Below are 22,460 nucleotides of genomic sequence, written 5' to 3'. Positions count from 1 at the left end.
CACATTCCCCTATTTAATTCTGTGTCTGTGTGTCTAGAATAAAAGGAAAAGCCTTGCATCTGATCTATTTTGCAATATTTCAAAAAAAGATTTTTTTTTTTAAATCCATGTATTAAAGCTCTTTACTTCTATGTAGTTTTTAATGTTTATAGTTAGGAAGATTATCACAGTTACTTCATCTGTAAAATTCTATTTCTGGAGTCTGGCCTATGTGATCCTTGGTACATCTTTTGACAGAAGCCTTTACAACATTTAAAAACACAGTTGCATGTGTGCTTAACAGGACATCCTCATGCTGTAGGATGTAGCTGGGGTTGTGCCAGAGGGAGAGGGGGAAAAATGTATCCAGGAGGACAGGAAGTATAAAGATGCACAAATGCACAATTCAAACTGTACTTTTGCAGGCTCTGATTCATGTTTTATTAGTAGCTCTGAAACCTTGTCCTCGATCAGCTTTCCCTGAACTTCTGCTCTGTTAGTGTCTAAGGAGTTGCCAGTCAGAGTTTTGAGCTGACTGTTGACAGGAACTGTTGGTAGGAATGCTGGATATGGCAGAGCTGAAGCAGTGGGGTGTGTGTGAATGCACGTACACATACACGTACATACACACCACACTTGGACAGGCCTTTTTCCTCCCTAAAATTTTTACAATCTTTCTTGCTGTGATTCACTCTGCAGAAGCTTTGTACTATGTGTTTACTGAAGACAGGATCTTTCTTTTATGTTTGTGACATATGACCAAGATTTTACTATGCTGTGCATGCTGTGTTTTAGCAGGCATCACTTACTGAGCATAACCAAAAGTTTGAAAAACACATTTTTTCCACCTGTTTAACATAAAAATAACTGTAGAACCGCAATTAAATTTAATTAGATGTTTGTATGAAATAACGCCTTCTAAATCTCTGGAGTGGCATATGTGAACTAGTCCCAAGTTCAAGTAATTGAGATTATTTTATCTGTTTTATTTGCAGAATTTACACTGCAGCATTCAGTCATAAATGGGTTCATTCCAGAAGCTTAAAAGGAGATGATGCCAGCAACTGGCACAAATCAAACACTTCCAGCCTTCCCACTCCTGCACATTGATAGGATTAATACTTTCTGGCCAAAGGCCCAGGTTAAGACAGACAGCATGCACAAAAGCTTGTGCTGCCTCCTTAAAAAACACCAAATTTAAATATTGGCAGGCTGTGAGATGAAGCAAATTCAGTCACCAGGGCCCCACAGCTGAACACATGGTCCTCAGGAACCCAAATGCCCAACCCCAGCCTTGGGACAGATAGCTAAAAGCTTTCTTGGCAGCACCCAGTTCCCTCAGCATGCAGAAAGGGAAGGAGGAGACAGGTAGATGCTCTGAGTGACCTGGGAGGTTCCTGCAGGAGTAGTGTTCATATCCATTCATTCTGCATAAAGGATTTCCACGAAGAAGGTAGCTAGTCCACTAGTTCATGCTAAAAGGGTGAATTTGGGAGAGGAAATACCAGTGAGGGATGGAGGACTCTTTTCCACAGCATGATTCTCTGAGGTCACCGTCTGTGACCGGGTGCTGCTGGGATGAGATCCCAGCCAGATCCCCAGGACAAGGTCCCAGTGGCACGCAGCAGATGAAGTGAATTGCTGAAACAAGGAGTCACCGGTGCTTTCTCAATGGCAGAGTCGTAGCAACACCTAGCTGTTTCCTAAAAGTGGTTTCCTTGGCATCTCAGTGTGAGGAGCTTTGTACAGTGAGGTTTTGTACACAGCCAGGTCCTGGGAATTGAGGCTTCCTGCAGAAGGTGGATGGTTGGGCATCATCCCTACTTAAGCGGCACCTCATCCCCCAAAGCCTGGGGTTTCTCCAGAGGTGTTTTGTAAGCTGTGAGCAGGAAGGCTGCCAGGATTAATACCCTGAGAGGAGAAGGAATGTTTCTTGGTGGCAGCACAGAGCACAGTGTGGTGCAGTGGCCGCTCAGCTCACCTGCAGGAGCTCCTGCTTTGTAGCAGTTAACCCAAGCCGTGTGGGCACGCGTCCTTCTTGAATCAAGCGCGTATATGCTTTCTCAGCTTTGCAGAGGTGGGCAGTACCTCATAACCTGTGGTGCAAAGGGTTAATTACTGGTTAATTTGCTATAACACACCATTGCTGAACAAGCAGAACAAACTTGCCTGTTCACAGCCTGGATTGGAATAATTTCCAGTCCTGATGTAATTTCTACCTTTGCTAGATCAGAGCCTGCTGTTATCAAATTTATTCAGTGTAAAAATACTGCTATACCATGAACAAAATAACAAAATTCTCTCTAAGATTTTTGTTTATAGCGAAGCCTTCTGTAGCCCAGTGTTTCCAGTTATTTAATTTCTCCTCCCTGAACACTCTGCCAGTTTTTCCAACAGTAAAATGGAGCGGCAGAACCTGATACGTTATTCACGGAGCAGAGGAACAAGAACCAAACACAGCGTCACCGTAACCTACCTACTCATCTTTTGATTTTCATTTGTTTGTACAGCTGAGGCTCGCATTAGCCCTTTTGGCCACAGCCTTGCGAGGGGAATTCATGTCGAGCTGATTACTTCCCAGGACCCCTGGTCTCACATTCAGTCTGTGCTTCGGAGGATAGAGTCCTCTCTCTCCCTCTCATCCTGTAAGTATGGCCTGGATTCTTCATTCTCATAAGGGGATTTTGTACTTGGCCATATTAACACCTAAACTGGTTTCTGCCATTTTTCTACAGACCCCAGTTGCTCTCTGTCAGGCTTGTTCTTTTGTGGTTTGTTTTCTACCATTTCTAGTCTCATGACTAACCACAATGACTTAACTTTAATCCAGGTCACTGGTAAGGCTATTAAATAGTAAAGGGATGATCACCAATGCCTGTGGAATCCAACAGGAACCCATTTGTTTGCTAATAAATAGTTTCCAATTTACAGTTCCACTTTGGTTTCCTTAATTTAGCAGCTTTTTAATGCTTCTGATATGACTGTGGACTCAAAAGTGACTTCAGTATAAAATAGGTTCAAGGTTTTAGCCTGATCTTATACGGTGCTCTCCACCAATGGAGTCCTGTTCTCCCTGTACAGATGGAGACATTCCATGTAGGCTTCAAAGCATTCATAAAGATATTCTACAGAACTAGTCAAATGACTTAGGTTTGTAATACTGTTAATGATGCTGCCTTTATAAGTGTACTTGTAATTTTTGCAAGAAATTGCATCAAATTAGTTTGACAGGATCTATTTTCCTTAAAGCCAAGTTAATTGACTTTAATTACAGAGCTTTGAAAAAAGTTATTAATTGAGACCAATGCTGGTTGTTCTATGCTCTGCAAAATATTGGAGACTCATCCAAGTGGCCTGTAATTACTTTCTACCCTTCTCAAATAGTAGCCCAGTATGAGCCTTCTGCCTGTCCTTGGTCCTTCCCCAAAGGCCAAGAACTGCTTTAGATGCAGTAGCAGCTCCAAGGCTGCCTCTGTAAACCTTCTGAGACAAGTTTATTTGTAGCAACTAATCTGAATCACCCAGAATCGTTTATCTACTGCTTAACATCCCCTCTCTAGGGGCTGCTGTGGTGGGAAGCTATTTCATTATCATCATCATAAACAGATCATCCAGCCTTTTACCTGTGTGCTAATCGGAAACATTTACTGAATAACTTCTGCTGCTGTCACATTGTAATGAACGTTTGTACATTTTTTATTGTTCGGGATTCATCTTTCATAATCTGCTTTAAAAAATTTAAAATGTATTTCTGATTTTATGTGCTGCCTTTTTTTTCTAGTATCTTCTTGATTCCTGTATATAATCTTTATTTTAGCTTTTTTTGCTACTTATTATCTCTTCCTCTTTCCCCTTTCATGTGCTAGTTTTCTATATAACATTTTATATGTTTTTTCACTTCCCTGATAAACCCAGCTGTTGGGTTTTTCTCGTTGTGTGTTATTTTTATCTAGCCAATTTCCATGGTTGTAACAGTGTAGGCATTTAGGAAATGTCTTAAACTGCTTGCAGATGTCAGCAACTTTCTGTATGTTCTGCCTTCAGCCTGATTTGACTCCCATTTGCTCTAGTTTTGTGAAATTGCTTCTCAGAAAGCATGCCACTAGATTTTCATTTATGTATCTATAAAGAGCATACGGTCACATATTGCATAAAACTCTGGTCTGGTTTTGATTGCAGACAATGTTAACTATTTGCACAGGAAGTGTTGGTCTTTTTCAGTCTAAACAACCAGTGACTTCTGGTTTGTGACTATTTCTACTGAAAAAGTCAGAGCAGGGATGCTCTGGCTCCCGTGCTAACCCGCGTGTGACTCACAGGCAGTTCAGCTGTGACCGCCGTGGGGTTGAGCTCTTGTGTGGTGGAGCTCAGCTCTCCACCTTGTGGTGATGGTGCTGTGAGCTGCTCCTGTCCCCTTTGGTGCTGTGAGGCCAGTGTTGCAGATGACTCATTGGCAAGAGCTTAATTTCACAAGGTTAGGAAGGCCAGTCCTTTTTTGAATTTAGGGGTTAGTAACTTGTCATTTGTAGCCCTTTGGAAAGGACAGGCCTGTGTTAGTGCTAGTGACATAAGGTCTCCAGAGTAACTCAAGAAGGGATTCTGTACTTCTTGTATGTCAGTGTTGAAGAAGCTCATCATCCCTGTAACTCTCCAAGATTATTTATTTCCTAGTTGTCAGTCACTCAGATGTCATTTGTGACACATATGGCCTGGCACCACCCTCTTCCATTTGGATTTTTTAAATTGGCTACAGCTGTTTCTGTTAATAATATAATAGTCTAAATATAGCTATTATTTTTCAAGAGTACTATTTTGCATAGGCAGAGGGTTTATCCATTTTTTTTCAGAATCCTGTAATTAGCATATAAGCAACTGGAAAGGGTCAGCTTCTCACAGCCTTTGCTTTGGTTGATGTTCTCCTCGATATCCGGTTTGTGCTGAATGTGTTTGTGGTTGCTTATTTGACCTGACCCTCCCAGCCTGGCTTAGAGTGTCAATTTGTTCCCTATCAAGAGGTCCTTTTCCCTTTTCAACACAATCCACAAATCTGACATGTGTCCCCTATGCTGTGGGGACAGCACACTTGTTAATTTCAGTGGCCTTCAGCTTTTTGTCTCTTTGTGATAAGAAACAGGGAAGAACTCCAGACAAGATCTCCAGATCTCCTGAATTGTCAGGAGTTGTGTATTTCACAAGGTGTATCACAGAGCAGTCATTTTCAGTGAAACTCTCCCTGTCTGCTCCAGATTACCACCCAGTTTTGCCTTTTTGTTTTAAATACATACAAATAGAGAAACCTCTGTGGACTCTTCCACACACACTGAGGGTGTAGAATACACCTTTGGTCAGTTGGGTTCAGCTTTCCTAGCTCTGTCCCTTCCCAAACCTCCCCCTGCCTACTTGCTGCCGGGGCAGAGTGAGAAACAAAGAAGGTCTTGATGCTTTGTGAGCAGTGCTCAGCAAACATGGCTGAGTTATCAACATTGTTCTGCTCACAAGGCTGAAGCACACACAGCAGGGTTTGGGATGCTGTGGAGAAACTGAACCCCATCCAGACACAGTAAACTTACCTAAGATGTCATCTAGCAGTCAGCTGCTGTTATACACTGAACCACGGTGGCAACAGCTGGGTTTGAGAGAACAGGTCTCACTAGAGACCTTTTCTGTGGGGGTGTGAGCACAGGCGGGGTTTCTGTGTGTCCCCATTACTCAGTACTTTCAGCACTCACTGCCTTTATCACAGTGTGGTTGCCACCCAATCTGGGGACGCCGCCTGTCAGCATCTTTGATGTTGTAGATGAAGCCAGCTACAGTGATGGTGAGAAAGCTGGGGGTTTCTTGTGGGCTGGCAAACGTTTGCTCATGTATTGTTCCCCCAGTGTAACTGGAAAAATAAGGGATTTAAAAAATAACTCTATTAAAATGTTAGCAGTAGCAACCTAGAAGAAATGAGAGCCCCTTTAGGAGGGAATGGTGTCTGCAAGGGTTTCAAAGTCTCCTGATTTGAGACTCAGCTTGCTCCCCTTTTCTTGCTGTCACATCCTCCAAGTTCTCCAATCACAACACAGAAATCAGACAAGGCAGAGAAGGGATTCATTTCATTCCTGCATGAGGGAAGGGGGATGGGGAGGAGCAGTGAGGGGGTTTTTTGAGAGAAAAATCTTTCTCTATGCCTCTTTCATAGTCCGCAGTGGCAAACAGGCAGAACTTCTTTACTGTGTCCTTCCCCTTTCTCCCCTTCCTTCCCTGCCCATCCTGATTCACATTTGGCACTCTGCTCTGCACTGCTCCCATCCTGTGGGTCTGATGAACACCCATTAATCCTGGGTAGAATCTAAAAATAAGAATTGAGAGAAAAAAATCAGAACAGTGTGAATCAACCTGCAATCATTTTTCTGTTCTCCTAATGGGAAAAAAGAAAGAGAAAATCAGTGGAGACACTGTTTTATTTTTTCTCTTTCCAAGACAAAATTATTCTGGCATTTGCAGCAGTTGTTCTCTTGCTATAGGTTTTCTAATTTACACACTTAGAAGGCACTTCAAAATTTAGGTGCATTAGCTCCAAATGCTTATGCAGGCTATCCACCCCCACTTCTCTCTGCTCATGAATAGAGCTGCCACAAGCAGCCTGATGAAGGAGGAATGGAGCTTGAAATCACACCATTGAATTTACATGGTTTTCTCTCAGAACCAGGGATAGATCTGTCCTTTGTGGGGGTTAACTCTAAAGTAAGCAGTGTATTTACTGTATGTAGCTGCTGCCATTACTTCTTAATTTCAAAGATTCTTTTAACACATTTTAAGCATTAAAAAAATCCTATGTGCAGTTTTGAGTCTGACTTGCTGTTCAGTTCATGAGAGTAAAACCTGCAGGCCTTCCCTCTGAAGTTAGTTACACATAAGACTTTTTCTTTAATATTACAGGTGAAATTTGGAGGCTAGTGGGAAAAGAAAAAAAAAGCAAAACCACAGAAGAACCCTTCCTCAGAACTACTGCATTTTTCTAGGGCATCTTTTTTTCAAAATAATAAAAGCCCTGAGACAGTACAAGGCATAACTCAGTTACTGTAACTTTAAGAGATTCCAGCATGAGCCTTTAATTGCTTCTTGTGTTTTGTTCTGGTTTTGCTGAAAGGGATGTATCACAGGGAGTGGAAGAGAATTCACTGGTTTTTGAAAAATATGAGGCCCTGACATTCACAGACTTGGCTGGCAAAGAAGCTGAACAAAACCAAAAGGGTGGAGACTTGTCCTTTCATGGGCAGCTTGGAGGGTTTACCTTCTCTTCTTGCACTGGCGAGCTTTTGATTAGGGCTGCTCAAACAGCACTGTGGTAATGCAGCTTCCTGTGGCCTTGCCAGGTGACGTCCCCACCAGACAGCTGCCAGCCAGCCCCACCACCACCACTGACCCTCAAAGAACACATGGACGTGGTTATTGCTCCTCCTGCCCAGCTGGAACACTGACTTCCTTTTTCCTCTCTGACTTGTAATAAATAGATCATATAGCTAGATGGATAATAAACAGATTGTCTGGGTTGTAGTAAATCTCTTGCCAGAGGGGGACCAAGACATTCATCGCTCTTCCTTCCTGGCCCTGGGTAACCACTCGCCCTGTCCCATGGACAGCTGTGCTCACAGCCTCTGGCAGAGGCCAAGGCTCTGGGTGTAGCTCCGTGAAGCCCTTCCACACGCACCTCCTCTTCCCTGGTGCTGACCCTCACGGCTGGATGGAATTAAACGGGCAAGGTGAAGCCCAGACCTGCATTTTTCATAACTGTATGTTTTTTCAGTTCCTGTCCCAAAGGGGAAAAGAGGGAAGGCAAGCACAGGGCCAGGCTTTGCAGGCATGTGTTACAACTTAAACCTTGTCTGTGGTGTCAGGAAGCTGTTGTTTCCAGGGCTGTGTCTCCAGTCATGGGGAGGAACAGCAGGGCAGAATGTGGCACTTCAAAGCTCCTCCCAAGGTCTGCTCTTCCACAGCAGCTGGAGCTGGAGCTGCTCCCTTTCCTGAACCCCTTCTGCCACCATTGTAGAGGGCTTCCAAAGCAACTGCGAGCTGACAAGAAACAATAGTGAGAGCACTCCAGCACTGTAAAAGGCATTTGCTTTGAACCAGGGCAGTATGGCAGCAGGAGCTCAGCTGAGACTGCTCTTCCAGCCATGGATGGCCGTGGACACTGGGCAGCAGCCTGACTTTTGACTGCTGCACATAAACAATTGAACTGCTGAGTTTTTTTCTGCTCAGACCACTAAAGCAGGGTCTGGGAGTGAAGCATTAAAGGTCTTCCTTAAAAATCAAATTATGCAGCCCAGGAATTTTTGAGTGCTGTTTTGAAACATACTTGAAGTTTTGCCCTGGTGTTTCTGACTTTTTGTTCAGGAACATGACTTTGTGTATGTGAGATTTTCTGCATGTCTTTAACAGTCAGAGGACATCCAGTGGTAGTACTGTGTCTTCTCTGATTTACATTTTTTTAATGCATCATGACAAGTGTGGTGCACATGTAGATTTGCAAGAATTCTACACAAATCTCCAGCTTTATTCAAAGCTGAACTGAATCTATCACGATGCAGTAAAAATATATTCTTTCTGGATCAGACCTTAGTGTAAAAATTATATGTATATATAGTAACCTGCAGCCCACAAGCCCGGGGAATAATGAATAACACCCAGGAGTTTTAATTTTAAATTTGTATCTCTCTGACCTTAAAATTGGGGAATCCCTGGCAAAGCTGGAATGTAGGCAGTCCTCTAAAATGTCCCAGAGTTACTAGATAAAAACAAAAAAATAATGCAATAAGTGCTGCTGTTTTATTCCATCTGTTTCATTTGAGTTGGCTTGAAACGGACACAGTATTAATTCTGGAAATCCAAAATGCTCCCATCAGCATAGATAGAAGTCAAAGAGAGGTCAGCAAGCAGACAGCATGAGAATTACTGACCTACATAAGACTGGTTTAAGGTGCCTATTTGTTGCCCAACTTGGAATGCCTTCCTAGTGACTTGTAATGGTCAGAGTGGGTGAGTGAAACTTTTCTGAAAATTGGGAGTTTAATGTGTCTCAGAGTTGTGTTTCAAAATACCCAATCCATCAGTTTCTCTCTAGGAGCTGCTAATAGGGCATGGAAAGTAAGACATTTCAACTTTGGGGTAAATTTCTGTGTTGATTATTCCCATATACAGCCTGCAGGAGGCATTCCACAGTCATTTTTAAAGTCTCTTTTAAAAATTCTTGGAGTTCTTATTCTTGGAAAGCCTTTTCTGTCCTCCTTGAACCTTCACGGTAACTCAGAGTGTGGCATTTTGAATATTAAATCCTACAGTAGCTCATAAAATTTGGGTTATTTGATGTCACAGACTGATAGTTTTGTGGTGCTTTCAGCAAAACATAAAGCACCAAGAAGATGGCCCTTAGAGATTTCATTTTTCACAGCCATGCTGGATGCAACCCTTAGTTTGATTCATGCCTGTTCACCACAGAGACTGAATAAAAGCCAAGGATTCTGTGCTTCTGGTTTCCTTTTAACACAACTATTTCTTAACTCAGCTTCCCTGCTGATGCTTTCCAGACAAGATTTGTAAAACTTGGTCAGAAGAAGGCAGTTGCCAGTTACCAGTCATCCAGCCTCTCCCTTTCATGTTTTTTACCAAGAGAAGTTATCTTAAAAATATGCTATCAGATTTCATTCCAGGGAAGTCCAGGAGGGAAGAGAATGCACCCTGCAGGGTCTGAACCTGCTCTCCATCTCTTCAGCAGGCTGGAGCCCTCTCCTGTGCCAGTTCCCTTTCGTGTGCAAGGGGTTGGAGGAGAGGGGCCCCAGCATGGATCGAAGGGTGCAGGGTAGACAGGCTTTTCCCTGCATCTCTCTGTACTTCTCTCTCAAACACTCTTAGGACCTATTTTCTCTTACAACTCCAAAAAAAGAAGGTTCTGAAGATGTACCATAATTCAGACTTTCAGCTGTGAGTTGCGAAAGCTTATGAGAAAACTTCTGATGCTCGGAAGGAGTGGATTTACACCACTCTTCCCCCCATCCATATGCTTACTACTGCAGAAGCAAAGGTTAATCAGTACTTTTGGCTTTTCAGATATCACATGGTGGAGCTTTTACTTTTAAAATAGAAGTATAAAAAAAGGAATTTTCCTCCTGCTCTTGGACTTTTCCTAGGTTTTGATTAGCTAGCAGAGGATGGCTTTTGTTTTTGTTAATGGTGTGGATGGTGTCTAGCTTTGTTGGGTGTTTCAGTTTTGGCTTCCATTTTGTATCAAGAACAAAAAGAAAAACCAAAGGAGGCTGATTTACAGTAGTAATAATAATAATAATAATAATAATAATAATAATAATAATAATAATAATAATAATAATAATAATAATAATAATGTTAATACATCTCCTTAGCCTTCATCTGTATCCTACCTAAAAGTGATTAGGGTGCTCTGACTATATAAATGATTAATAGTGATATAATGAATTTTATATCCTTGTCAACAAATGTTTCCACAATGTGGGTGGAAACTACTCTTCTGGTTAGACACAGGTTGTATTGCTTGCAGTGTTAATGCTGAAGTCCAAGAAATGTAATAAGGGCAAGAAAGGAAACAAATAATATAATGTTCATTTTCATTTGTCTCTAAGGAAGTCTCAAAACCCATGAAAATAGGGGGGTTTATGTTTTCATAAAAACACGTTTTACATGGCCCACAAAAACACAACTTCAAAATAACCAAATTCAATTTACTTGCATTAGAAAAGTTCATTTTAATTAGGCCAGTTACATACCTTTTAACATTACTAGTGTCAGACTATGATAATGCTGTGCAACCCGTAGCTCACACATCTGAGAAATTCTGCCTTTCCTAGTGGAATTGGATTAAAAACTTGTTCCCTTACTCTAAGATGCACAGCATGTTGGATGAGCAACATTGTGTGCTCATCTCTAGAGAGTTTAGTGTTAAACAGCTCCAGATTTTGTTTGGTGATCTCAGAGCTGGCTGAATAAATTCCAGCCTTCCACAGCTCCAAATGCTGACATGCAGGGAGATGAAGCTTTTGGATATTAAAATCCTGCTCTGTGATACTGAAGGAGATTAGTTTTTGGATTCCATTCATTGACACAAAGGCCAGTGCTGAATGGAGGTGATATTTATTGTCTATGAAACCCCTGAGCAAGCTGAAATCACTTTAGGCATGTACACTCATACATGTATTCTCTCACATTTAGCCAGCTCCCCACGATGCTGTGTCTTTGAGCCAAGAACAGACAACTTTCAGGGACTTGGCTTGAAAAGATGTGTGCATGTAACACCCTCTGTCACATTTTACAAGAGGCTGCAATCAAGCAGTTTTTATACTTGGATTGTCTAGACACTGTGACAGTGGGAGGGGACAAGAGAAAGAAAAAGCCCATTTTGTCAGTCGTTCACTTTGCATCAAATTCTCCTTCCCTGTGTGCTGCTATTGCCAGTGAAAGGATAAAGCAAGCAAAAACCAAGACATTCATAATTCACTGGTTCTCTGTACATAACTCCTAGTAATATAAACCTAAACCATTTTTTTAAACTACCAGTACATATGTATACCATCCCCTTGTTTATTCACTTTTTCCAGGATAAATACTTGTAGCAATTTTTCTTTTTGCAGTTGATTTATCATTTCAGCTTTCTCCTTATCAGCGTGTAAATGAAATATGTAGGGTTGTCTTGTCAGCAGTTGTAAATATATACATGAAATTTTCCCAGATTTCAGTGGGGATTTTTTTTCCCTGCTCAGCTGAACGTTTGTGAATGAGCAACAAGAAAACCACTTTCCCTCCCACTGGTCTCACAGATTTCATGTTTCCTATCTCTTTTTTCTTTAATTTTTTTTCTCTACTTTCTTCATGAAAGCACATGGGAAAAAATAAGAGGAGAAAAAAACAGAGCTGGGAGGGGAAAGGGAGGAGGTGATAGAGTTTCACAGGGATGTAAGTCTGCAAGCCAACAAAAAGGCTGTGAAATTCTTCTTGAAACAGCAAACCCTGCATATCACTTAGTTGCTTTGAGGTGAATAAGCCCATGTGGCAGCTTTTAGGCAGGCTGATTTAATGGCTTACCCTTCCCTGCTCAGGTGGTCAGCACACCTCTCCTCCACCTTCTCTGGGGGTGTCTCCCACACAGTGTTGGCTCCTGCCCATGTTTTGCTCTCTGCACATCACAGCTTTCACAGAGGTGTAGCAGGGTCCCAGCAGTGAATCCCAGACTCATCCCTCCTGCCCAAAGTCTTCGGGGCTCTGCAGGGAGATGAGCCATCCCTCCACAGGGCTCTTGCCTTCCGTGTGGTCCTGCTTCACTCCCTGGCAGTGCTCACAGAGGCTCTGAGAGGAGCCAGGAAAGCCTCAGTTCTGAGTGACATCTCCAGACAAAGGCTCTCCAGAGCCAGACTGTCCTGCTGTTGAAATGGTAAAAGCAGTAGTCCTGGTTCCACATGCAGTTTTTCTCAGCTGATACAAAGCTGGCCAGGACACCTCTGCACCTCTCGTGGTCCCTGTGGCTCACCTGGTGCCACTGCTGGTCCTGGGGATGCACAACACTCTGCACCTCCAGCTCCAGCCCAGCTTCCAGGGCGAGCAGAGGAGGGAGGTCAGCATGGCTGCTGCAGCAGTAACAGCAGCAGTGTGTTTGGCAGCCACCAGGCTGCAAACCCCTTTCCCTCAACCAGTTGTTGCTTTAGTTTCTTGGGGGATCCCAGCTCGTGCCACCCATGCAGCAAGTGAAGAGTCAGGAGTCCATTTTTCTGTTCTCCCCAAAAGACTTAAACATTTTGGTGAGGGAGCCCTGCTGAGTGGATGTGGTGTCTTGAAGGGAATGAAGAAATGCAAAAAGGGCAGTTTTAAGTCAGGCTAAGAGCAAGAGAGTGTAGACCCATGCTAACTGCAGGCAATACAACTCCAGGAAATAAATAAAGATAAAATTACAGCAAAACAGAATCATTTAGGTTAAAAAAACCTCTGAGATCATAGCATCCAGCCTTTGACTGATCACTACCTTGTTAACTAGGCCATGGCACTGAGGGCTGTGTCCTGTCCTAGACCCAGTCTGGCTGGGTCTGATCCTGTGTGTGCCTTGTGATTGCACTCACAGTGAGCTTTCCATAACCTTCCTGGGCACCAAGGGCAGACTGACAGGCCTGTATTTTCCCAGATCCTCCTTCTGGTCCTTCTTGTGGATGGGTGTCACATTGGGCAAGCAAAATGATGCTTGTTTTTCTGAACTGACTTGTAGAATAACTGGAAGTATCTGCAAACTGTAGAAAATACCGTTCAGCAGAAGTGTTTTTCTTTTTAATTAGGCAGGTGAGATGTGGGAAGCAGGTATCCAGACTGTGCACTGTCACAGAAAAACAGGGAGCTGCTGCATAATTTTTCAAGCATTAGCACTGGTGAAACATTCTTTTTCTAAATCCCATGAGTTTGTCAAAACCAATTTCCTGTGTTGATGTTGGGGTAAGGTATAGAAAATAGCCAGCCTGGCAGCTACAGAAAAATTACAAAAATTTAAAAAGCATAGACTTTTTATTTACCCAAAGTGACAGATATTGGTCTGAAATGTGAAAAGAAATGTGGGGCAAAAAAAAAAATAGTACTTCACTATATTTTTTTTTTGTTCTCTGCATTTTCTCCCTGTCTATTTATATATTCTGAAAAAAGTATGTCTATTAAGCAATTTTTTTAGGGTTTTTTCTGCCGTTTCTCTTCCAACACCACTGTTCAGAGTATGTTGTTTGTGTGCCAGGTTGCATCTAAGAGTCACTGTACTGGTTCAGACCAAGGAGGCATCCAGACAAGTATCTGATTGCCCAGGTTCATCCCACCTAACTCCAGAAACTCAGGTTTTTAGTCCAGGTTCAACTTGGGCAATAGGAAAGAGTTCAGTCACAGCACCACATGGATTAGAGAAAGTTAGAGCTACAGATGAAAGGCAACACCAGGTTACAGGACTAACCTTACAGGACTGCTTCTGAGCTGTGGTGAATCACCCTCTGTTTCTCTCCATGCAGAGAGAGGCTAAAATAAACTCTCTGAAATAAAAAGAGTTTAACCGAGGCTGGTAGTGCCCCATGAGGGTGCTGAGCAAGAGGTTACAAGAATTAAAAAACTTGGAGCAACCTTTTTGAAGCTGTAATTTTTGAAACCCTCTCAGTTTCATCCTGTGCAGAATCTGTACTTGGAGTTGCTCTGCACTTGATGTGTTAATTCTTCTGGGACTTTCTCTGGTTTCTTAACATGTGCCTTTGCCAGCCCCACCTTCTGCTACCAGTGGTTTTAGCCTTCAATTTGGTATTGCTTGAAAAGGAACTTCCTTTTTTTTTTTTTTTTTTTTCTCAGCTGTGCCCTCTGATATCTCCCTCCTACTTTCCTGCTGTAATAATTCTTGGCTCACTGTGGCTTTTTTTCTGCCTGCCATGCAGAGCTCCAGCAATGGAAGAAGGGTTTTGTCCTCAGGTGAAGTCCACTCCTGTGTAGTTGGCAAGGTCAAATATGAGCCACAAGCTAAGTGCCTGATTCTGTGTTCCGAGGGCAGTCTTGAACACCTCCAGCTGCACTTTTTTGGCTGAGTCCTTTGCCTGCCAGTTGCATCTCCTGGCAGAGGGTGAGCAAGATGGGTTTCATCCTCTTGGTCCCTCTGTGCAAAATGTTGCCTGTCAGGGCAAAGATCTGCCACTGCCCTAAGAGCAGGCAGGATCCCCTTCCCCAGGCCTTGATGGAAAACTCCTGAGGGGAAGATTTTGTGTGAACTTTTTCCCAACATGTTGCTGTTTGTCTTAAAACCACTGCAGGGCTTTTTTCCAAAGTACTTAACTTTTGAGCGATGAACTTAATTTGAGCCTCATCATATGTGTGTTTGGAGGACATCTGGTGAGCATCAACATATGAACACCTGTCCTTTCCTTCCTCTCGTAGGATTTTAGATAATGGGCTGTGTGCAATGTAAGGATAAAGAAGCAACAAAACTGACTGACGAGAGGGATGGCAGTTTAACTCAAAGCTCAGGCTACCGCTATGGGACAGATCCTACTCCTCAGCACTATCCCAGCTTTGGTGTGACTTCAATCCCAAACTACAACAACTTCCATGCCACAGGAGGCCAAGGACTGACTGTGTTTGGTGGAGTCAACTCCTCCTCTCATACAGGGACGCTGCGTACAAGAGGAGGAACAGGTGAGCTTGAACATCTTATTTTAGTGCTCCTAGTCATGTGTCTACAGCAGAGGCCTGACTGTCTCAGCATGTTGCTTTTAGGAACAGTTATTTCATTAAATAGTGTGAAGAGATGAAGTAGGGTGGACCTGGGTTCTTTGCTAATTTGCAGGTTCACTTGGGGCTGAGAAATTATGTGTACATGCCACATTTGGCTAACTGCCTCATCCCTCTACCAGGGAGTGTAAAGTGTGGGCTGAGCCACCTCCAGTAGTTAAATACTTGGCATGGCTATGTCTAAACTGTCTCTTCAACCCCCTTTGCCTGCCTGGGATGCTGTGACTGTGCAGAGTGAAGGAGGTGGAGTGCCCACTGGCTGCCTAAGACCAGAGAAATGAGAGTCATTCAAAAGTTGGAGGGTTCAGTTTGGTTTGCTCCTCAGCAACTGGAGCACCTCACCTGTGGCTTATCCACAGCATCTCTTGAGGTTCCTTTCCCTCCTGTCTTTTGTGATGGAGTATAACCCACTTATCTTTTTCTTTAGGTGTAACTCTTTTTGTGGCGCTTTATGACTATGAAGCAAGAACAGAAGATGACTTGAGTTTTCACAAAGGAGAAAAATTCCAGATACTTAACAGCTCGTAAGTTATAGGCTTGGAAATCTACTTTTTAATAGTTTCAAACTTACAATGTTTACAATAACATTTGCTTATGCTATTAGTAAAATCTGATGTTGGATATTCAAGTATGGAGGGGATTTACTCTATGCTTACTTTCTCATCGTTGCATTTAGTGCACTTTTGCAAAGTGCTGTATTGTTGGGGAAAAAACACTTCAACCACATGCAGCTTTACTTTAAAAAAAGTGTTAGATTGTGTGATTTACTACTTACCTTTTACAGTAACCCCACATTCAGAACTGAGACTACCAGCTTTCTACTTTATCAGTAGCTACAGAGGTTCTGCAAGGCATGTACTAACACTTTTTCCAATCTGCTGCAAGTATCCCTACACAGAAGTGAGCTAAAAGATGATTCACAAAATATGTATGTTCCAAGTTTAAAAGCATTTTTGTCCTTTTAAAGATAGGTGATGGAGTCAGAACTTCTTAGATTCTGCTGCATCTGACATGAAAACCAGATTTCCATCCTGGAAATCATCAACTTAAAATTAATTTTATCAACTGCCCATAGAAAAAAAAAAATCCCTTAGCGATTTAAAAATAACTTCTAAAACTCACTGTGCTACTGACCTATATCTGAACATCTTGTAATTCTTGGCTAAGAGCATAAAGTGGCAGGCTCTGTGTTATGTTCACTACTGCCATCATGTAGAGGTAAAAATGGCTTAACAACCAAGTATGTCACTTTCTAAAGGCTTTGTGGTATTGGTCCTCTCTTTTTTTTTATAATTTGTGACAATGAGGTGAATTCACCCCTGGTGCAGCTCCTGTTAATTTTAATATAGCCACTGAAGGGTTGGAATTGGCTCAATGTGCACTGAAGTTCTTTTAAAAATCAGGTAATTCTGTGGAATATTTCATGAGCCAAAGAGCTTTGATGTAGATGAAAGCACAGAAACTTCAGTTACAATTTGTAGAGGGAGCAGCAGTTTAAAACCTTTCTGCTTCTAAATTAGAGGTTGGAAACAAACCCTTTTTAAACCTATGATCCATTTTTGTTCACATTGCCTTGTGCTTTCCTAACCTTGCACAAACTATGCCATAACCTGGAACAAGAAGTTCCACACATTATAAATACCTTGTCCATGCCAGTTGGTGGAATCTGGTGGTGCTCACCAGGACTTACAGAGCTGTCATCCTTGGAGCTGGTGAGACAGAGAGATTCCCCTTCATGTCAGTGGCTGCAGTATATGCATTTTGATGCAGGTAATTATGGCCTGGAAGAAGGGTTTCTAAGTAAGGAAAAAAGACCAACCATTCATTTATTTTCCTGTAGGATCATAGAAGCTCAGCTCCCATTGTAGTTAGGTCTATTTGCTTATAAACATGGCCCTAACCGCACCCCTGGAGTAGTGACAGCCAGACTGGGAATCTCCAGAAAGCTGCTTTTCTGTAAGAATGCTTCCTCTCTTCACTTGCATCAGGAATTACATTAAATAAGCCCATTTTTAAGAGCACCTGCCAATGCTGCTTGCCAATATGTGCAAAAAAAGTAGTTGGTCTGGAATTTTTGGAGAGGTTTGGATTTGGATTTCGCTTTAGCTTTCAAAAACCAAAATTTGATTTGTGCTTTGGAGTAAACATTCAGCACAACACCTGAAATTACATTCAGGGGGTATCCCTGTGATTTGAACCCAGAAATTTTACTAAAGGCAGTCTGGGTGAAAGAGGCACCTGCAGAGTGGTTCATATCAGAGCCTGAATGTGGGGCTTTGGAACACTGGGCATCCCCAGCATTCCCACCACCACCACTCCCTGTCTGGCCCCATTGACTAGCTGCCTCCTACCTCAGCTGCAGGTCTGAAATTAAGAGCTGTGAAAAAAGCCTGCATTCCTCCTCCTCTGGCAGTGCTTTGAGAGATTTAAGCTTCTCTGTCAAAGCAGAGGGGGTTGTTCCTGACGTTGGGAGCATCCACAGGAGTGCTTTTTTCCTCCCTAGATACGACAAAATACCTCCATCTAGTGGACTCTCTGCACAGTAAGGAGGAGATGGAACGGTACAATTTATCAAGCTCAGTGTGGCATAATGCCTCAGAAATATTCTACAGCAGCATCTGGGGGAAGGGTTTGCACTTCACTGGCACCACCAGAGACACAAACAAAAAGGGCCATTTGCCTGACATACTAATGCACACAGGGTGTATTAAAACAGTGTCAACCTCTGCAAAAGCTATTTGCACTTCATGTTTCTTGAACTGTAAAATTGGAAAGTCTCCTTTTCGACTAATCACAGCTGGTTTCTGGTTGTTTTCCATAGAGTTCGTGCTCCTTTAAACTGTTAAATAAAGTGAAGTTGAACATTTAAAGAATTCACCTTGACACAACCTTTCTTTCCAGTAATAGCTTAGACAGTGTGTTTTCTGCAATTGTTTGCTTCCAGAAGAGGCTGAATTCTCCAGTCATGTTTGATAATAGTGTTTTATTTAGTGAACAAGTCTCTGCTTTACAGAGAGGGGAACTGAGAAAGAGTTTCTAAGCAGTCCAGAAATAGAAAAGAGAATGCTTAGTAGTAGTGGTAAGAGTTAAACACTGGTGAATTCACCAATTTCTATTTCATTCTCACTGGTGCTGAGAATGAAATAGAAATTGGTAAATCCCAAGCCACTGCATCCTGCAGAAAGCTGAGAAATAAACTTCTCTTAAAGCTGCACAGCTGCAGCAATGTGCATTTTCTGAAAGGCAGTAGCATGTCCCACTGTCTGCACCAGTGTAAGACAAAAATTCATGCTAAGCCTACAGAATGCTGCCTTAAGATAGTCCTGCATGAACCTCTTCTCATTTAAATGTGAAGCTTTTTGCAAATATTTGAAAATGCAGCCTAGTCCTGTGCTACCTCCTCCAGGTGGCCAGCAGAGGGAATCTAGACAATGAAGTGTGATCCTTAAGGGCCATCTAAAATGCCACATTGATAGATGGCTTTTTGATATCTTTGGGTTTCAGATAATTGTGCTCATAGAAGTTTAAAATCAGCAGTGAATGTGACACTGTGTTGTGGTTTAACCTCGGAGAACAACTGAGCCCCACACAGCCCCCATGGGGGGCTTCACTTCTCCCATGGTAGGATCAGGGAGAGAATCAGAAGGGGAAAAGTGAGAAAACTCATGGGTTGAGATAAAGGCAGTTTAACAGGTAAAGCAAAAGTCATGCACGGAAGCCAAGCAAAATAAGGAATTCATTCATGGCTTCCCATAGGCAGGCAGGTGTTCAGCCATCCCCAGCAAAGCAGGCTTCCATCATGCCCAGCCATGCCTTGGGACGGTAAAGGCCATCACTCCAAACATTCCCCCCTTGTCCTTCTTCTTGCCCAGCTTTACGTGCTGAGCGTGCTGCCATATGTAATGGAATACCTTGTGGTCAGCTGTCCCAGCTGTGTCCCCTGACACAGAGCCCTGCTCAGCCCCTCTCTGCTCCGGGGGGAGGCTGGAAAGGCCTTGACACTGTGGGAATGCTGCTCAGCAGGAATGAAAACATCCCTGTGTTATCAGCCAGCAGCGCTGTGTCCAGCACAAATCCAAAACACAGTCCCACAGCAGCTACTTTGAGGAAAATTAACTCATTCCCAGCCAAAAGCAGAACACAGCGTTCAATTTGGCAATTTTCCTGTAAGCTTTTTCAAGGGTCTGTATTAGAATAATTGCTATGGATACACTTTTAAATATTCTAGTCCAAATTCAGCCCTCACCAAACCTGATTACACTGGGCTCTTCTGCTTCTTCATGCTATTATGCTGCATCTGAAAGGCTACAGTGCTAATCACTGCTGCAATAATTCCAGATGTAAAGAAATATGTACTTTTTTTGGGTTTAGATGCAAACAGCTCTCTCAGAAGCACACCGGTGACAAAGAGATGAGTGACTGTGGTTTCTTACAGCCATGCAGTTCTGGGTGCTGTTAGCAAAGTTGGCAGGACCCAGGACATCCCTCTGGCTGTCCTGAGCAGCCAAGACCCCTGCCAGGGGGCTCAGAGGCCCTGGCACAGAGCCCAAAATGCCTGTGGTTTTGATTATGACCCATGGAGCAAGTTACCAACCTTAGATGAAGATCTGCAAGCTACAACAAAGTAGAATGATAGTGAATTTATCACAAGGTGAAATTGTAGATTTTTGGGATTTTTAGAATGGGGATTGAGGGGGGCAAGATGGAGGGATCTGGGTGTGTCCTGTTCTTCTTGGTCACCATCTTCTGCTGTGATGTTGGCACTTTTGGCTTGGTTTACAGTAGAAGCTCACTGTCTAACATAGGTGATAGGTATTGGAAAGTAATTGTAAACATTGTATATGTAATTTTTAGTATAAAGACATAACAGGCCTGGAGGCAGGCAGAGTGCCTGGACTGTCCTGCTGGATGGACCTCGGCAGGGCAGGAGAAAGAATTTTATACATAAGGAACAATAACAACCTTGAGACCGAGAACTGAAGACAAAGCCACATCATTGTCTGTACAGCTGTGTCCTGCTCTCACTTCTCCTCTCACCTCTGTTTCCACAGGGAAGGAGACTGGTGGGAGGCCCGTTCCTTGACAACAGGAGAAACTGGTTACATTCCCAGTAATTATGTGGCTCCAGTCGATTCCATCCAAGCAGAGGAGTATGTTTTCTTTTTCTGTTCTAAAGACCCATTAGTGCAGTGTTAGAAGGAGGTGTGAGGAGTTGGTTTTGATTGATTGCAGCGATTTTTCAAATGACTTACGTTATATTTATTTCAGTTCTTAACTGCACCGATAAATAATTAGGTAATTAGTAACAAAAGAAGCACGAGCTCAGTGCTTTTTCAATGTCAAAACAAAGGAAGAAAACCTAAAGGAACACAGGTCTGCTTCCTTTTTTCAACTGTCAGCTAATTTCAAGCTTTAACCAAAAGGTGTCCTTGCTTTTCCTGAACTGACTTGTAAAAATATTTTGAGTCAATTAGTGTGCAAACTGTCCATTAAAGAGGACACATTGTATCAACAAATACAAATCCTAGGATAGGTAGGATGCCCACAATGCATACACAAAGCTCTAATGAGAGCCCATCTATGCCATGAAAAGGAGTGATGTGTGTATTCACATTATTTCCAGTATAAAAGATACAGTGGAGGAACTTATAGAGCTGAGCAGGTACTCCTGGAGTCTGTACTCCAGGTTGTCCTTGGTTGATTGGGAAACAACACAAAAACGTTGCTGCAGGAAGGAAAAAAGGCTGTAAAAGCCTTAGAAAGCTTCATATAGAATCTCATCAAGGTTGAATCTCGTCCTTCTACTGAGATTTTATAGCTGTGCTGCAACAAAAATATTGAGTACTAGTAAATCACTATACAAGTAAAATATTTATAGCAACATCTGTACAAATACTGCTCTTTGGCAGCAACAGTTTTCTGCCCTTTTCCTTGTGTATACCCTCCACCCACCACATCTTGGCCTCTCTTTGTCCAAGTCTGGCCTTTGTTGGAGGACACCAAACATTCTCAGCACCTGCTGATTACAGGCTCAATGCAAAGAGCTGCTGCCCAGCACAGGGAACATCTACTGTGTGGTTTGTCACATTGGCTTTCCAGCCACATTGGCTTTCCAGCATGACAAAAGAGACACAGTGTGACAAAAATGATGAACTGTATCTGAGTAAGCACAGTTTCCACACAAAATCCTCTCTGTGTCTGGGCTTTGTGACACTATTTAGTGTTGCCACATCACATTTTGCCTTACTATTTCTGGTATTTCCCTAAGGTGGTACTTTGGCAAGCTGGGCCGAAAGGATGCCGAGAGGCAGCTGCTGTCGTTTGGAAACCCCAGAGGTACCTTCTTGATCCGGGAAAGCGAAACTACCAAAGGTAGGATGGGCATTCTGACTGGGAATGGGAAGGTCACATGGGAAAAACTGTGCTGAGTGTGTGAAATACTGTTGTCAGTGGTATGAAGGCAGGCAGAGATTAAGTATCATTTTTGCATGTATTTGTGTTAGGCAATTGGATGTCTGGATATCCTAGGTCTTAGGGTGAGCGTTCAAAGTAGAGAACAACCAAAGTACAACTCACACTCAACCCATGGTATCTGCAGTGCAAGCCGCATGGTGTGATCCTTTGAAATGCTGGATCCTTGGGGGGAACAAAAAAAAGGAGAAAAAAAATTATGCAGCAGTTTTAAATTCACATATTAAGAGGGAAAAGACTTGAATATACTTCTAATAAATATATTCATAAAGTATTCAGCTGTATCCATTCTGCTGAAGTCAAGTGGAAGGGTGTATTTTCCTCCTTCCCTTTAAAAATATTGGAGGAGTTCCAGTTTTCTCGGCGGGTGCTATTTTTGCTTTTACGTTTTGCTCACAGGGCCTGTCAACATCTTCTTCAAAAGCTTCACATGTATGAAAAGATCTTTCTAATTCATACAACTGTTGAGCAGAAAACTTGCAACTAACCAAAAACAAACCTGGCCATTTCTCAATTAACCAACAATCCAGAACAAAAGCTGTGGGAGGCATAAGTCACTAGAATTAATTCCATACAAGTTCTGTAGTCTAATGATGGTTCACATAATTAAAGCACCGACTTGTCAGTGCTTTGATCAGAGCACACTATCAGCCAGGCTTAGTGTGCAAAATGTCACGGCTAGTGAAGGAGTTTAAAGAAGAGAAGCAGTATTT

General features: G+C 42.6%; 1 protein-coding gene across 3 annotated transcripts in view; it reads left to right on the top strand.

The window, feature by feature from the left end:
* Positions 1-22,460, top strand: part of FYN (FYN proto-oncogene, Src family tyrosine kinase) — a 138,675-nt gene that overhangs the window by 82,208 nt on the left and 34,007 nt on the right. For 2 of the 3 annotated variants that reach the window (XM_063151020.1, XM_063151022.1), the window contains exons 3-7: positions 2,490-2,624; positions 14,923-15,180; positions 15,704-15,800; positions 20,328-20,426; positions 21,545-21,648. In XM_063151020.1, the coding sequence (XP_063007090.1) occupies positions 14,934-15,180; positions 15,704-15,800; positions 20,328-20,426; positions 21,545-21,648 (547 nt within the window). In that variant the 5' untranslated portion in view covers positions 2,490-2,624; positions 14,923-14,933. The remainder of the gene's footprint in view (positions 1-2,489; positions 2,625-14,922; positions 15,181-15,703; positions 15,801-20,327; positions 20,427-21,544; positions 21,649-22,460) is intronic. The other variant, XM_063151021.1, reaches the window with a different exon arrangement.

Source organism: Melospiza melodia, chromosome 3 (assembly GCF_035770615.1).
Source record: "Melospiza melodia melodia isolate bMelMel2 chromosome 3, bMelMel2.pri, whole genome shotgun sequence".
Taxonomy (NCBI): domain Eukaryota; kingdom Metazoa; phylum Chordata; class Aves; order Passeriformes; family Passerellidae; genus Melospiza; species Melospiza melodia.
This window is presented reverse-complemented; position numbering and strand designations above follow the sequence as displayed.